General features: G+C 38.6%; 2 protein-coding genes across 2 annotated transcripts; both read right to left on the reverse strand.

The window, feature by feature from the left end:
- Positions 1–830: 830 nt before the first annotated feature.
- Positions 831–1,403, reverse strand: LOC124200574 (putative ankyrin repeat protein RF_0381). Its single transcript, XM_046596842.1, has one exon. The coding sequence runs from the start codon at positions 1,401–1,403 to the stop codon at positions 831–833; it is 573 nt and encodes a 190-aa protein (XP_046452798.1).
- A 12,482-nt stretch (positions 1,404–13,885) lies between these two features.
- Positions 13,886–16,139, reverse strand: LOC124199423. Its single transcript, XM_046595233.1, has 7 exons — positions 15,959–16,139; positions 15,814–15,867; positions 15,404–15,738; positions 15,121–15,336; positions 14,702–14,980; positions 14,438–14,617; positions 13,886–14,356 (listed from the first exon to the last, which is right to left on the reverse strand). The coding sequence occupies exons 1-7, from the start codon at positions 16,017–16,019 to the stop codon at positions 14,081–14,083; spliced, it is 1,401 nt and encodes a 466-aa protein (XP_046451189.1). The 5' UTR covers positions 16,020–16,139; the 3' UTR covers positions 13,886–14,080.
- Positions 16,140–16,501: the final 362 nt, after the last annotated feature.

The following is a 16,501-nucleotide window of genomic DNA, read 5'->3' on the forward strand; positions in this document are numbered from 1 at the left end:
AGATTGGTTTGATAACTAATACCAAATACAAAATACAAAGTACAAAGAACAATTTAGCGTCGGCCCGGCAGTATCTAAGGTTTTTTTTTAATTGACTACCGCTTTCTATGGTTTGACTACAAAAGTTGATTATTATAAGTATAATATTTCATTAAAAACGCCGGAGGATGCGCTGACGGTCTTGCTGGTATACTTCCATTAGCCGCGCTTGCGTCTCTAAGAATTTTTCAGTTAGCTCCATCAATTCGCGTTGGACCTGCTGATGCTCTTTCAGAAAATCGGCTAGGTGGCGTGTTGTAGGCGGCCCGTACAATGAATCGTACGATGGAGGCAAATGTCGTCCGTAATGGTCAGGTGGAGGGGGACTTCCGGGGGCCATTGGAATGATTCTGGGTGGCTGAAAGTAATTTTCTTGCTCTTCCAAGGAAACGGGCAACGGGCTTCTTGGTGTGTCCGGAATATTAATTTGATGGCGACGAGCATTCCTTTGCTCTTCCATCTCTTCCTCCATTCGTCTGAAACTCATTTCAGTGAGGCGCTGCACGGTCTCTGAAACAGGCCGTGCTGGCGAGAGCTCACGTTGCCAAGTTAATGATGGGATTGTCACAATTTCACTAACTTTTTCACTTGTCATGACTTCTTCATTTCTTATTGAATTGTTCACTTCACCACTTGTTGCGTTGCTTAACAATTGAAATCCGCGTCCCCGACCGTACATTTTTGGTTTTTGTAAAGAGGAGGGTTGACGCAAGACTGAACTGTATTACTTTTTTCGTTCACTCACTTTTATTTTCTTTATTCTTACTCTTTTGACCATTTGATATTTGATCTTAAAGAAACATTAGGTCAGTTTCTAGGTCACTTTGTCCTTCATCTTGAAATAATTGCTGAGTCTCCAATTCTGGTACATTCCACGGGATCTCCTGCTGGAAATCATATACCTCTGTATATATGGGGCAATTGTATACAGATGGCAGTTTAGCTAGAAGGGTCACGGGGGAGTATTGTTCGTTGTTCAGTACCGTTATTCTTGCGCCTTTGTGGATGAGAAAACTGGCCAGTTCTTTATTTCCAAAAAGGGAACAGTAGTGCAAGGCCGTGTTTCCACTTTCGTCTGTGGCGTCTAGTAGAATACACGTTCTTATGTTGATAGGTTCGCAATTTACGATGATTACATCTGTCGAGTTGATGTCATCATTTAATAAAATAGGTTCGACTGGCGTGTTTGTGTCGTCGAACAGTTCCTTTGCTGCTTCCGTGTAGTTAAAACTTGCCGTTATGACTAACGGCGTTTGTCCTCTCACATCTAGGGCGTTTCTGTCCACGTACTTTTCCTTTAGAATTTTAATTGCCGTTAGATTGTTGACAGAGCATGCAATGTGAAGAGGTGTTTCGTCGTACATATTTCTTGCGTTGAAGTCTGTTGTGCGAGATGAAATTATTTCTAAAAGTGATAAGTTTTCGTGGCGGCATGCCATGTGAATTAGCGTATTTTGTTGTTTGTCTCTTGTTGATGCATCGAAGTGAACACTATGCCACAGCATGTCCAATGCTCTTTCATTATTGTACTTAATAGCAATTGTCAAGGGTATGTCCCCGTAAACGTCGTTGATGGATCCTTGGGTTTTGTCTAGAAGTTTGTGCAGAATGCAAGGGCTAGCATTTATGCACGCGTCATGCAATAGCGTTTTTCCTTCTCTGTCTTGTTCATTGTAGTATTCCGGTTATATCAATAGGACATGTAACATTTTTATTTTACTTTGTTTGACTGCTGATATCAGTGCATTATCTCCTTCATTGTTTAATAACTTTGGATTGTAATATCGAATTTTTCTTACTGCTCTTCCAATTTCTATGTTGTTTAGTTGCACTGCAATATGCATGGGGGTGTTTCCTTCTTTTGTACGTGCGTTCACGTCTGCACCATTTTTTAATAATTCAAGCACTAGTTTTAGCGCATTTGCTTCGATTGCATAATGGAGTGCTGAATAGCCTTTTTCGTCTTGTATGTTCATTGAAGCCTTTTGCGTAAGTATTAAACTTGCGAAGCTATAGGCTCCCAGTTGGCTTGCAATTATCAGAGGTGTCTCGTTTCGATGGTTGAAAATATTGACGTTTTTCTCGGTTTTGACTCGTTCAATGAGGCGGTTAACAGATTTCCCTCTGGTTCCAAATCAGCTTGCTGTGCTTGCAATTCGACTATATGTCATATTTATTTTATTGATTCTCACCGGAGCTTGTTTGCTAGATATTGCTTCCTCTACTACTTTGTCCATTTCTTCTGTTGAATTCTTTACTTTATTTTGGATGAGGACTTCCATATCTTTGCCAAGTGACGTGCATGATGGGGACTGATAATTTTCCGTTATTGTTCCGTATCCTTATATAGAGAGGTTTGTTGCCTGGTTGTTAGCCCTTTTTTGTTTTTTGTTTTTTTGAGTGGTCTGCGGGGGGTTAAAGGTTAAGTCTTTGGGTTATGGGGGGAACGGCCGGTGCGCTGGGGGTCGGTAATAAAAATTGGGTTTGCGTGTCCGTTAGGTTATCTTCTTTTTTTAAAAACAAGACTTTCGTCGTTGTTGGTCTCCGCGCGTTTCTGCTCCAGGCTTTCTGCACGTATCAGTTTTCTGTTCTCCTGCAATTGTTCTGCGTAGTGTTCGAAACGTTGTTTTGATTTTAGGGTTCGTACTCTTATAAAAACAATTTCTGTTAGCATGCAGATGATAAAGATAAAAATGAATGATAAAGAAACTAATAGAAAAGACTGCTATCAGTCCTTTTCGGATACGGTGCCATAATTCAAATTTTCCGAATTTAGATTCTGCCCCTTGGCTCATCGTTACGGATGGACTGGCATCGGTAACTTGAAGTCGAGTGATCAAATCGTTAATTGAATAAATATTTTCGTATTCTTGTTTCTGGTAAAATTCGTGATGATTTAACTGATAATTTGCTTCATTGTCGTTTAATTCGTTGAACTTCGCTGTTAGTCGGAGAGTTGATTGATGAATATTTGGTTGCACATATGCCCAGTCATTTTATTCTTTCTTCCACATAAATGTTTTTCCATTAAAGTTGACAATTCCATCTTCCCAAAAACATTCGGAGAATGGATGTAATGAGAATCCGTCTCTTCCGATTGTTTGATTGGTGTAAAATGGTTCATATCCATAGGCTGTTTGTTTTTCTCCGATGGTGATATTTATTGCACTGCACTTTTGCACGAGAAAAGATTCGCCCATAGGTTTTAAATGATGGCATATCGGTAGATTATTAGCTTTTGCTGCTATTAAACCACTTGATTCTGATATAAGAGATGTTGCCTGACGTGCTATTTGTAGGTTACTACAGAAGATCCGTTTTAATTCGTTTTCAATAATATTCTCGTTGGTCACTGATTGGTCTTCTACATATTGGTGGTGTTGGAGCAGAAGAGATTCTTTTGTGTCTACATTTTCTATTATATTCATTTCTGGCATTCCGAATATTCATTTCTGGTTATTTTCTCCGGAGCAAATGTTCATAGACACACTTGATTTATCGTTCATTTGTAGGCATCTTGTGTTTCCAGTGATTTTCAATGAGTCTGGGTCCCATTTTAGCGAGTACAAATTACTACATTCATCCATATGATGAAAGAATGGTGACATTGCGATAAATATCTTTTTATCTGAGTTATTTTTGGGTACTAAATTTAGCTTGTTATCTTCTATTTTAAATTCTCCTCCGGTCAAGTCGATGCAATTTGATGGGGTTCTAATTTGGGGGTTCAAGCAATATTTTGTTTCTACGTTATAAATGTAGGTCTAATTTTTGTTTTGTATTTGGAGATATGCACCATCAATGTTTTTTAGTTTGTGGAAAGTAAAGTCACAGATGTTTTGCGTCTCAGCTGTGTAAATATAGTCTAATTGTCCTGGAGCATCTACTAGTTTGTATGTGTTGTCGTCTATTTTTGAGATCGTGACTGTGCTTTTTCTTTTTCTTTTAATCTTACATTCTTTTTCTAGATCTCTTTTTGGTTGTATCCATAAAATGAGTCTTGATGGTACACAAAAGTTTCTCTTGGTTTTTCTTTCAAAATTCCAAATGGAGAGGTAGTGGGGCAAGTTGCTCAATCTTTTTTTAATGATATCTTTTGTACCATACAATTTGTGGTTATGAAAGATACTTTTTGCATCCAAACGCCTTCTCCGTTTGGGGTTGACGTGAATGAAAATTGATTTTCGTCTCAAACCATTTAATTTTCTTCGCATCGTTTCGTTTGTTTCATTCGCCAACAGTCGTTTTCGGAGAAATTTTGAATTTTGGTTTCTTGCAGTCGCTTACTGTGATATTTAAAGACGAAGATGGGATGATGTTGACGATGATGATGTTCAGGATGATGATTGAAATGAATTTTGCTATCTGTAATGATTTCTTGATTAGTTTGGTCCTAAACGATCTGGCATGCAGATTGTTTTTCTTAAAGAGTATCTGGGCTCCACTGACAGGGTAGGCTCTTTAGTGGGAATTTCACGTGTTTTTCTTTTTGTTTTGTTTTCGTCTTGTTTCACTTCTTTTGGGTTTTCTGCTATCGATTTGTTTTATTTCTTCCGCTGTTTCTTCTGGTGACTTTCTTTTGTGAAATTGCTTCATCCTATCCGCATGTACTATCATCATCTTTTTCCCTGTGTCTGCGTATATTTTATATTTAACATTCCTTTTTCTTTCTTTCGCAGTATAGGGACCTTCCCATCTCATGTTGAATTTTCCTGGCAACAGGATTTTGTCTCCTATTTTAAATTCTACTCTCTTCGTATTTCTGTCGTAGTAGGCTTTTTGTTTTTCTTTAGCTTCCTCCAGCTTTTCTTTAGTGATATCTAGTGCATCGTACCACATTTGTGAGAAGATCATATTTACATCAGTCATGTTCCGGTTTCTGACTGGTTTAATCATATCTTGGGGTTCGGTTGCTTCTCTGCCATACATGAGATAGAAGGGTGTGTATCCTGTGATAGAGATAGGGATAAGAGTTGATAGAAAATCTGGAAGTGAAAAAAACAACTTCAATTAATTTGAAATGACGATATAAATTGTTTTACAAGTTTAAACAAATTTCTTGTTACACGATATGTTAATTCAATGTCCTATACACTATTTAAAGTTTTTAAAATTAATAAAATCTATTAAGACATTCATGAAGCAAAAGAAATTGAAATAAGAGCTGATAGAAAATATTCCAGGAAGTGAAAGCACAATTTCAATTAATTTTAAATGACGATATAAATTGTTTTACAAGTTTAAACAAATTTCTTGTTGCACGATATGTTAATTCGATGTCCAATACACTATTTAAAGTCTTTAAAATTAATGAATCTATTAAGACATTCATGAAGCAAAAGAAATAGAAATAAGAGCTGATAGAAAATCTTCCAGGAAGTGAAAACACAACTCCAATAATTTTGAAATGACGATATAAATTGTTTTACATGTTCAAACAAATTTCTTGTTACACGATATGTTAATTTGATGTCCAATACACTATTTAAAGTCTTTAAAATTAACAAGATTCCTTCGGTAATGTCCTTCGGGAATTTTTTTAAACGTTAAAGAGACAGAAAATCAAGGTTAAATATTAGGAAGTAAATAGTATACATACTATTATGTTTGGAAAATTCTGTTTCCCTTTATTCTCTTAAATGATTTGATTCTTATTAACTAATTGACTAATAATCTGTCAATATTATGAGTGGTGCAACTTCATGTTTAGATTAAGTTAAAGTAACACTTATTACTATAGTAACAATACAATTATATCATGCGGTCACATGTTGCATTACATGAGTCTTGGCTAATAGATAGCGAGCAACCATCATACCCATTTTTTCCCTTCCTATAATACAACTATGATGGTCTAGTGGTCATCAACCCAGGCTGCCATTCGCATGGTTCGAGGTTCGAATCTCGATCAAGTCGGAAAGGAAAACTTAGTTTGTAATTTTTGAAAAATTCCTCTTAATAAGCTTTCGGAGGTAAATGGAAGTGGAAGATCGGTGGTAACTCTTCACGATCGCAAGAAGATCTTGATGACCGAGGAGAGGACAGAGGAAGAAGGGACAGATTACCCAGAGTTTCAAAATGAATATAATCTAACATTTTTAAAATGTTTCTCAACTTCTTGGTTGATGACTAACTGTTAAAAAAGGAGGCATAGAAATTTTACTTGGACAACCAAATTTATTAAAATCAAATCAAGATAAAAAATAGTAAAAAAAAGAGGTAATAATAAAACAAAAAGGGTTAAAAAAATAAGAGTGGGAAAATACAAAGTAAAAAGAAGAATAAAGACGAAATCGAAATCGAACATAAAAACCAAATCAAATAATTAATACTCTCCACTCCCATAGCAGAAAACTTGTCTTGCTAGGAAAGGTCCAATTTTTTTTTTCTTTTTGTTTACACTGCTGAGGATGCACTGACAATTGGAAGGTTACGCAAAAAAAAGCGAATTCACTAACTAGGATTCGGCAACCAGCTAGGTAACAAATACGCAAATTAAATTTCTAAAACAGCAATAAAAACAAATGAAAACCCCGTTACGCAATGTATCAAATTTTGACAGAATTATGTAAAAAATTTGGTGACGATTGGTCATTCAGGGAAGAAACGTATAAAGGATTACAAAATGGACATTAAACCCTCTGAATTTCACTACTAGCTACTACTACTCTACCCCCTATACCCCACACCCTATATTGTTAAGGACCTTCGTACATAAATATACCTCAGGGATGAATCTATTAAGACATTCATGAAGAAAAAGAAATAGAAATAAGAGTTGATAGAAAATCTTACAGGAAGTGAAAACACAACTTCAATGAATTTGAAATGACGATATAAATTGTTTTACAAGTTAAAACAAATTTCTTGTTACACGACATGTTAATTCGATGTCCAATACACTATTTAAAGTCTTTAAAATTAATAAAATCTATTAAGACATTCATGAAGCAAAATAAATTGAAATAAGAGCTGATAGAAATCTTCCAGGAAGTGAAAACACAACTCCAATAATTTTGGAATGACGATATAAATTGTTTTACATGTTCAAACAAATTTCTTGTTACACGATATGTTAATTCGATGTCCAATACACTATTTAAAGTCTTTAAAATTAATGAATTTATTAAGACATTCATGAAGGAAAAGAAATAGAAATAAGAGTTGATAGAAAATCTTTCATGAAGTGAAAACACAACTTCAATGAATTTGAAATGACGATATAAATTGTTTTACAAGTTAAAACAAATTTCTTGTTACACGACATGTTAATTCGATGTCCAATACACTATTTAAAGTCTTTAAAATTAATGAATCTATTAAGACATTCATGAAGCAAAAGAAATAGAAATAAGAGCTGATAGAAAATCTTCCAGGAAGTGAAAACACAACTCCAATAATTTTGAAATGACGATATATAAATTGTTTTACATGTTCAAACAAATTTCTTGTTACACGATATGTTAATTCGATGTCCAATACACTATTTAAAGTCTTTAAAATTAATGAATCTATTAAGACATTCATGAAGGAAAAGAAAAACAAATAAGAGTTGATAGAAAATCTTCAAGGAAGTGAAAACACAACTTTAATGAATTTGAAATGACGATATAAATTGTTTTACAAGTTTAAACAAATTTCTTGTTATACGATATGTTAATTCGATGTCCAATACACTATTTAAAGTCTTTAAAATCAATGAATCTATTAAGAGTCGTGCAGTCGCAAACGGTGGCATTCAGGGCCAGAAGTGAGGGCTTGCATAGGCCTAGAAAGCAAAGGATTTGGACCAGCAGCATGATACTGTGGTATGGTGCAAATAAAAATAGGAAAACATAGGGATACGGTAATGGCAAAGATAACGTGAAAATGGGTAGCATAAAAGAAAACGGACCCGCTTGTTCTTCCAATCTTGTTATTTTTCCAGTTGCTCCATATCTTCCCAGGGGTCTGATGGCGGGAAATCCCAATCTTCGGGTGGTGGGGATGGTGTGCGACGGTTGAGTGGGCCCACATCCAGCATCATCAGTTCTCTGGCCGTCTTTCAATCGTCGTAGTTGACCGCCCTGACCAGCTCGTTCTTAAGTGTGAACGTACGTGATCGTTTGAACGATTCCGGCTTTTTTTAAAGAACGATCTTGATGTTGCCCCGGGTCGATAGACGATGTTGGCGGCTCCAGGGTGCGTCAAGTAGAAATTTCAGACATCGGCGTCCAGGCACTCCGCGTAGGATATAGTTCCAGCGGGAGATATAGGTATAGTACCCGTAGTTCTTCTGAACTCGTCGGACCGAATTCCAAATGTCTTTTACTTTGTTAAGAAGAGCGATTTTGACCGATCCGTCGGGGTATTTTAACTCCCCGTCGAATGCAATTTTGCCTTGCTGACGGTGCTCCGTCATCTGGGCAGCAAGCTCTTCGTTCCATGAGGGGTGGGTATGTTGACTTGGTTGAAGATTGGGTAAGAATGTTGGTGTGTTGGTCGTTGGAGTTAGTATTTATACGGTTATATTGTTCTTTTCCGGCCTGTTCCGGCTTCTTCAATTTTTTAGCGTCATAGTCGACTTCCAGTTGGGCCAGCTGTTTTTCATCCGTTCCGTTGGCATAGCGTACAGGCCTAAGACTGATTCTTTTCCTTAGTTGTTCCAATTTATTACCCGGAATCAAATTTTCATTGTTGTTGGGGTTTTTTTCATTTTTCGTGTGTGTGTTGTTGGGTGTTGGGTTGGATTGGGTGGGTTGAGATTATGGTCCACCTGCTCAGTTTGAGCGGGTGGGATGGAAGGGTGAACTGGGTGGGCTGTTTTCCACTAGGCCAACGTGGGTTGGCCTATGTGTCCAAGGGATCCAAGCAGACGTTTACACCCTTTGCTCCATCTACGCGCCGGGTACCGGAACAGCAGCTAGAAGTAAAGAATGTTGAGCCAGACAGATAGAGGACGTAGTGGGAAGTGGGCAGCGGGTGATCCAGGCTGAAAGGTAATTGGAGAGTACTGTGAAAGATCTTGAAGAATCTTACGTAGACAAGAGTATTGAGGCAGTGAAAGAAGGTAGAAAAAAAAAAGCGAAGAAGACAAGTTGGAGAGTATTGCAAAAGATCTTGAAGAATCTTACGTAGACAAGAATATTGAGGCGGCACAAAAAAGTAGCGAAAAAAGTGAAGGAGACGGGTTGGAAATTACAAGGAACTGTAAGGCGCTTTTCACGGGCTTGAAAAGGCGCGCTTACTTCGAAGAATAACTCGGATTATTAGGCCGAACTAAGTTAATTGTTTAACACTGCACAGAATACAAAAAGGAGTATAATAGAGATCGACTTACAACTGGAGCCACAAGCAGTTGAGGAGTGAGAGGACTAGTCTAACTCTTGGAGGGTGCGGCGGGAGTTTATATACGGATTCTGCGCGGCTATTTGGGAGGGGTTGTAGGTATCGATAATTAACGTAGTTCCAATCGCGGGACAAAACTATCCTGTCTTGGAAGAAGTTATTTATGAGGGGACAACATGATTTTGGCTATTAAAAGGGGAGAGCGAGAAGGGGGCGGGGTTACAGACGATGCATAGTAAACGGTATGTACTCTTGGTCAGCGCTGGGCTGCGCATTACAAACGATATTGATCAATCTGACGTAGAATAGAGTATTGACGACGCCCACCAAAGTAGTGAAGAAAATGAAGAAGAGGAAAACGTTGACAACACTGACCAGGAGCAGTTATTTGTAGATACCGATAGTGATTCAGGTACTGGCATCCTCAGATAAAGTTTTTGAGTCCGAAGGTCTTTAAAGGAACGCCGGAAGATGACTGGCTTGAGCGTTACGAGTCAACTGGAGCGTACAATCAATGTGGTGATACGAAGCTACGGGCAAATTTAAGCATGCATCTGGATGGATTGGCAAGGAAATGGTTCTTGTGCTACACACTTCCGACGAAGAGGCGAGACTTACGAACACTACTCAGGTCCTCCTATAGCCCACAAAGGGGGGCGTTGGGTCCTCCCGCGCCAATCAACATCGTGTCCCAGCTAGCCGAGACGACGGCAGATTCACTGACACAAGACGAGATAAAGGAGTAACCTATCCTCAGAATGGATTTCACCAAGCTGATCAGAAAAGAAGTCACTTCGTTCGCGTTCTTCCACTGTAACACCCGCTGAACTGGACTTGCTGATGTCAGACGGTGACGTCGACGAATACATCGCCAATCCGGCCAGCCATCACACGTTGACTCACGATTTCTACGATGAAGTAGCTACATTGGCCAAACTTGTTCGCCGTTTCCAACTACATTCGGGACATTCAACGGCCAGAAGGTTTGAACGGTCGCACGTATCGCCCGCTCCAACCGGTGGCGACCACGGATCCCATTCCAATTCCCGCTCCGCGTATTACATTGAGTCGTCTGTTGGAAGAATTCCTCCAAATAATTGGATTTATTGTTAATATCGAATTAACTTTTAATTCTACTATATGCGAACATATAATTTTTCTTGGTTTATTTCTGTTTTTCAAATGTGTTTTTCGCAAACTTTTCCGTTGATTTTAGTTTGGTTTAAACTACTCAAACTTTCATTTTTTTTTGTCTCCTCCATATTTTTACTCCTCCTCTTTTTGTCACCTTTCCTTGTAGCCAGTAGTAAAAAACAAAAAATTTGTTTTAATGTAATTAAAAAAAAGAATCACCTTGTCTACACCTTCTTTAAGTTGGCTACCGCCCCAAATTCTCTCTTGTGATCTTCTTCGACTATCTACTATAAATATCGTTGTAAAATCTTTTCTTTCTTCACTTCGCTACCACCTATTTATACCCTATTCATCATGGCCGGACGTGGTCAACTTCTTCTTGGACCTGACTTCGTCCACGACGAAGTGGAACTCACTACGCCACCAGCAGTTGGCGGAGTAATTGAATGGCCTCTTCCTAGGACCGAATACCGAAGTTATCCGTCGGATGACTTACAATCTTCACCGTCTCCATCGAACGATACGGAGCCGGAACCTGGGACATCGACTTCTTCCACTTCTCCTGACGACCAGACAACACGGGGCGTCAAGCGGCCGTCTACAGCGCGCTTTTCTAAAGTTAAATACAACCGTGTTTGTATTCTCGCCTCTCCCCTATTCATCGGACGACGACGATGAGCCTTCCCCGGTTCCGATCTCGAAAAATAGGACTCGACCGGTCATGGCTGTGTTCCCCTCCGTGAGACCGCGGGCTCCACGACCCGTTTCCACCACCGTCCAGACGCCGGAGCAACAGCCTGCCGCCCCTGCCGGTCCAGCAGCTCCCCAGCAAAACACACGTCCGACGCCCGAAAACAATATGGCCCTTGCACTAGACCATCTCAACTTACTAAAGCAATACATCATCGACCAGGAGGAACTCAAACAGCGATATTTTTCTGATGTTCGCAGCCTAAACCGTCGTTATGGAGACGACAGATAATTGCGAACTTGTAATTCTGTCACATTATTGTATTCTTGTATTCACCTTCTAGTGTTACTCAATATATCCTTCCACAAAAAATTAAATACCTTCATTTCAACAAAAAAAAAAATAAAATAAAATAAAAGAATGAATGAAAGAAAGAAAGGAAAAATGAAAGAAAGAAAGAAAGAAAGAAAGACTTTTTTATATATCTCACCGATGGAATTTTCACTTCTTTTCCCTTCGACATCTGAAAAAATCTGCTAATTTTTCACACCTCAATATGAAAGATGGCTACAGATTGCCTACGTTTATTTTTTCCCGTATTTCTTTTCTTTTTATGGTCTTCTTATTATTTTTCGCGCCTCCCCGCTCGACTATTTTCTTCGTGATCAGCTGTCATCAACACCAAACCTTTTATTTTAATATATGTCGCAATATATGTCGATCAACTTCAGCTAAACTAAAAATACTGTTGTAAAATCATTTTCCAATCAAAACAAACTCATTCCATTTTTTCATCATGGATGGACGAGCTCGCTATCTTCTGACACCTGATTTCGCTTATAGCGAGACCAACCCAAATTTACCACCCGTGGTTGGCCGTACCGTCCGGTGGCCTCTCTTTCGGCCGCAAAATTACGTTTACCCATCAGACAACACGGAAACTCCGCCGATTCCGGCGGCCTTCACCCACCTCTGTTATTCAACTCAACGGCAGAGTGATGGCGGTAACCCAATCCGAACGACAGCGGATACCATCAAGAATCGCTTCAACCATCATCCAGGCACCTTCGGAACAATTGACTGCATCCTATCTGTCCGACGGTAAACCAAAACCGTCTGCGTTCATCGGCGTTAGACTGCCCAGCCCTTGCACTGGAGCAGCTGACATTGCTTCAACGAATATCAGCCGTCGATGAACTTATAAATCTTTTCTCTTTATCCTTTCAGTAGTTTGATGTACGAAAAATGTGTCCTTAATTTTCCACTTCTCTCGACACACTCCTCCCGCTCGTCAAAAGCTGAAAAGCTACTGAATTCGATATTTTCCATCGCACCACTCTGTTTATTTCCTTCGCGCTCTCATCCACCGATAAATTCGCAAAAATATGTCTAACTCCCCAGACATCTACAATCTCCTTCATCCTCGCTACTGTTTTTCTTCTCCGTATTTAGGAAAAACATTTTTTGGGGAAAAGTAATCATCGGGTGTCTCTAATATAGTGTTATAATTAACATTTTCCTTATGATAAAATGTGTTTCTTTTTTTCGCCTTTCGCCGCCTCTCTCTTCTTGCCTTCCTCTCATTATGTTTTACTTGCTTTTGAGATTTTTTATTTACATGCTTAAAATGCACATTGCTTAAATTTAGCTACATTGTAGCTAACTTTAAACTGCTAATAGCAATCGTCGTAGATTTCGAACAAAACATAATCTGCCGACCAGTCAAACGTTTTACAAAACAATATCACACAACAAAATTCAATTAGTCCGTCAAATAAAAAGACGAACTGATTAAATCTTGTATTGAAATTGTTTTGTAAAAACGTTGCAGCAAGATTAATTGTTGATAACGTCGAATAATTAAACAAAGAAATTCTTGGTGCAAATTTTATGTATGGAACTGTTTGCGCTGCAGTGAGCCAAACGACTGAATACAAAATAATCAAGAGGGCGCCTTATATAGCCCAACAATTGGTATGCTGACTAATAGGCCTATATGGTGCGTCTCTTTCGTATCTATACAAAAAAGAAAACGATTTCGTTCCAGGAAATCATTGGTTCTCCATAGGGAAAAGTTGTTTTCTTCATAAGAAAATGTCACCTTTATCCGTGTGATATTTTGCAGCTTTGTAGCTATTATTACGGTTTCACACCTGTTAGAATTCTGAGTAGGTCTTCAATGACTATTCTGGAAGAAAATCTCGAATTTTCTTTTATACTAATATTATTGTATGCTGGTATACGCACTTTATAGATTACTAGACCTTGGGCTACTCCAGCCCAGTTTGCTTCTCATTTTTTTCAGTAGCGTTCAGTAGACAGGATATTGTGATGCTCGATAAGAAATCAATTCGAGTGTATGTGTTTCTGTGTTTCTTGACCATGCAGCACTCCGGCCTATAGCTGATGGCCTTTAAAATTATTGCGAATTTTTTCCTGCTTTGTGGTGTAAATTTCGATCCAAATATAATAGAGGTATTTTAATTTTCTTGTTATCTAATCGTCAGCAACAAACCATTGGCAGTCAAAATAAATAGGCCTAGATTGCATGCCTGGTATACGCGTGTAGGATTAATTTATTGATTAAAAATATCTGTTGTATATGCCCAATTGCCCATAACCCCGAGAAATAACGTATATTACCTTGCAAATACTAAATATAAATTCCCTGCAACATGTATATTTCATATTCCATTATAGTATATTCCATTATTATTTCATATCATCACCCATTCCACATATTACGCAGTTTAATTTCCCACATTGATGCTTGGACGCTTGCGTAAGAATTGCGTTATTTTAGCTATATGGTTCTATACTATATACTTTCAAGACTGCAAAAGCAGCAGCAGCATATTTAATAAAATAGTGTCATTTAATAAAATTAGCCTACTGCACGGTCACCTGACCAAGAATATTGAAACGAGTTGACGTTTCTTGAACGCCGTTTGCGTTAGCGAACAGTATGCGGTAGTTAGGGTTACTCGATATTGAAGAAGAAGCGTCAGGGAGATTCAAAATGACGTCATACGAGCCCACGGCTTGCGCAGATGGAACAGTAAATGATAAGCCGACGGATACCAACAGACCTGGATACCAGCTGCGAGGGTCGGCAGTCTGGGCGAAGGTTGTCAACGCCAAGTTCACTTTGTTTCTTAAAATAACCTAAAATAAAATAAGATAATTAATTTAATTTAATTTGAACAAATTTTCTTGAATAAAAAAAATAATGCTGTATCGGCTAACTTGAACAGGACGAGGATTGTAAATCGGTGCTACACCCGTGTTTTTAATGCTGACTGTGGCGCAATAGGTTTGGCCTCTCGTCACCGAAGATGGAAAAGTTCCGTTGATTAATTCAAAACGATAACCCATTAAATTGGCAATCTGGTTATAACAGCCGGCAGTCTTCCATCCGTTAATTACCTATTTAACAATTTCAGTGTGTTAGGCTATACAAAAAATGCATCAGCTGATCAATAGAAATTTTCAATAGAAAGACTTGATTACCGTGGGGTGGTATTCGACGTTAAGATAACTAAATCGTTGTTTGTTGATTTGATTCACGCCACCGGTGCACCCCGTTAGACTGTTTGATTCACAGGATTCTCCTCCAACGATGACGTAACTACCCTCGTTGGTTAGCCAAGTCCTCTGAGCATCGCTTTCAAATGTCCCTTGGTCTTGAGAAGACGCCATGAAGCAATCGTTATGTATGCCGATCCTTGCGCACATGTTGGATGAGTTAAATGCTTGAGACGGTGACAGATTGGCTGTACCACAGAATTTCTTAAAATATACAAAAACATTTCGGGTTCTTATTATTCCTTCCGCTTGTATAAATTGGTGCATGTAGTAATTAATAATTAGCTCAGTTAATGCTTTCTTTATGTCAGAATAAAATAGACCAATAACTTATAGGCCTATACCTGCTTATAAGTTGGAGTTCGAAGTTGGACCATCCGGCTGGTTGGAACAGCTTTCATTAGTGCGGACAATATCGTGTTTCGGCTCGTCTGTTGAGCAGCAGTAGGCGCGTACCATGCTCCGCCACTCATCGGGGTAGCGTAATTATTTGAGTAATACCATTCACCCCAGGTGCCAATGAATCCTGCTTGAACGGTAGCGATGACATCGCTATTGGCCTAAAATATTGCATACACATTAAATTATCTAATAGTCCTCATGTATTACCAGGGGTCTTATTTTCACCTGCAAATATGGTTTTAACTGGTCGATGTGTTTGAGAAGTTGCGTAAGGGCCGCATCGTTCATGTTGCCCTCCGTCAGAGTGTAGCTGAAGCGAACGATAGCTTTCATGCCAGCAGAACGTAGCGTTTGGAAATCGACCGTCAGTTTGCTCAAAATCGTTGAACTGATGTTGCTAGTGACAAAATTGTCTAGGACGTAATTGATGTGAACGAGGGTCACATTCTCGCTAGTTCTCCATTGCTGCAAAGTAGACAGGCTTATCGCCTGATAGTTCGAAAAAAATATCTCGTATCCGTGGTAGAATCCCTTCTCCGGATTGGCCAAGACAAATGTATCTTACAACGGATAAAACACAAAATAAAATATTTTTCTATCACATTGGCCTGACAAACTTCATATCAAATAATTACCTTTCATAGATGTGAACGTTTTAGACGTTCCCACGCAGGCACAAGCAGCTTTACCTGCAATAAATTATTTTGTCTGTGGTTTATACCGTATATTATTAGAAACAGTCTGAATTATTTATACAATTATCCTAGATTAAACACTTACCAGCTGGAAGAGAAAGTACAACAATATTCATCCAACTAATTGAATGGCCCATTTTTACCATTTCACCTTACGCTGAATTCAATTTCGAAGATTAGACCTGTGCAGGGTGATTTCCTTTGGATCCAACTGTGTAGACGTGAGTGGCCGGTGAGTGGCTCTACTCAGTTCAATGTTCAATGAATATATATATAACGCAGTATATTATTAGCTATATGCAGCGCATCTGTTGTAATAAGTTCGTTGCACGAAAGCCAACAAAAGCTGGAGTGAATCACACATCTGTGCTGGGAAAATGTGGAGTGACAAACAAAAACCTAACTGACGGAAATCGTGACGATCACCATTTCCACATCAGCCACACTTACATTGCCATGTACGTATGTTATTGTCAGTATGTGTGATGAAAAATATGTATGTGCAGCTGCAACATTATTCAGTGTTTATTGGAAATAATTAATTCTAAGGCTACTATAATCTCCCAATTGTGATGCATCTGAATTATTAAAGGTAAAAAACTAATTTTTTTATAGTCCGCATATGTGT

This window comes from Daphnia pulex, chromosome 8, assembly GCF_021134715.1.
Source record: "Daphnia pulex isolate KAP4 chromosome 8, ASM2113471v1".
Classification (NCBI taxonomy): domain Eukaryota; kingdom Metazoa; phylum Arthropoda; class Branchiopoda; order Diplostraca; family Daphniidae; genus Daphnia; species Daphnia pulex.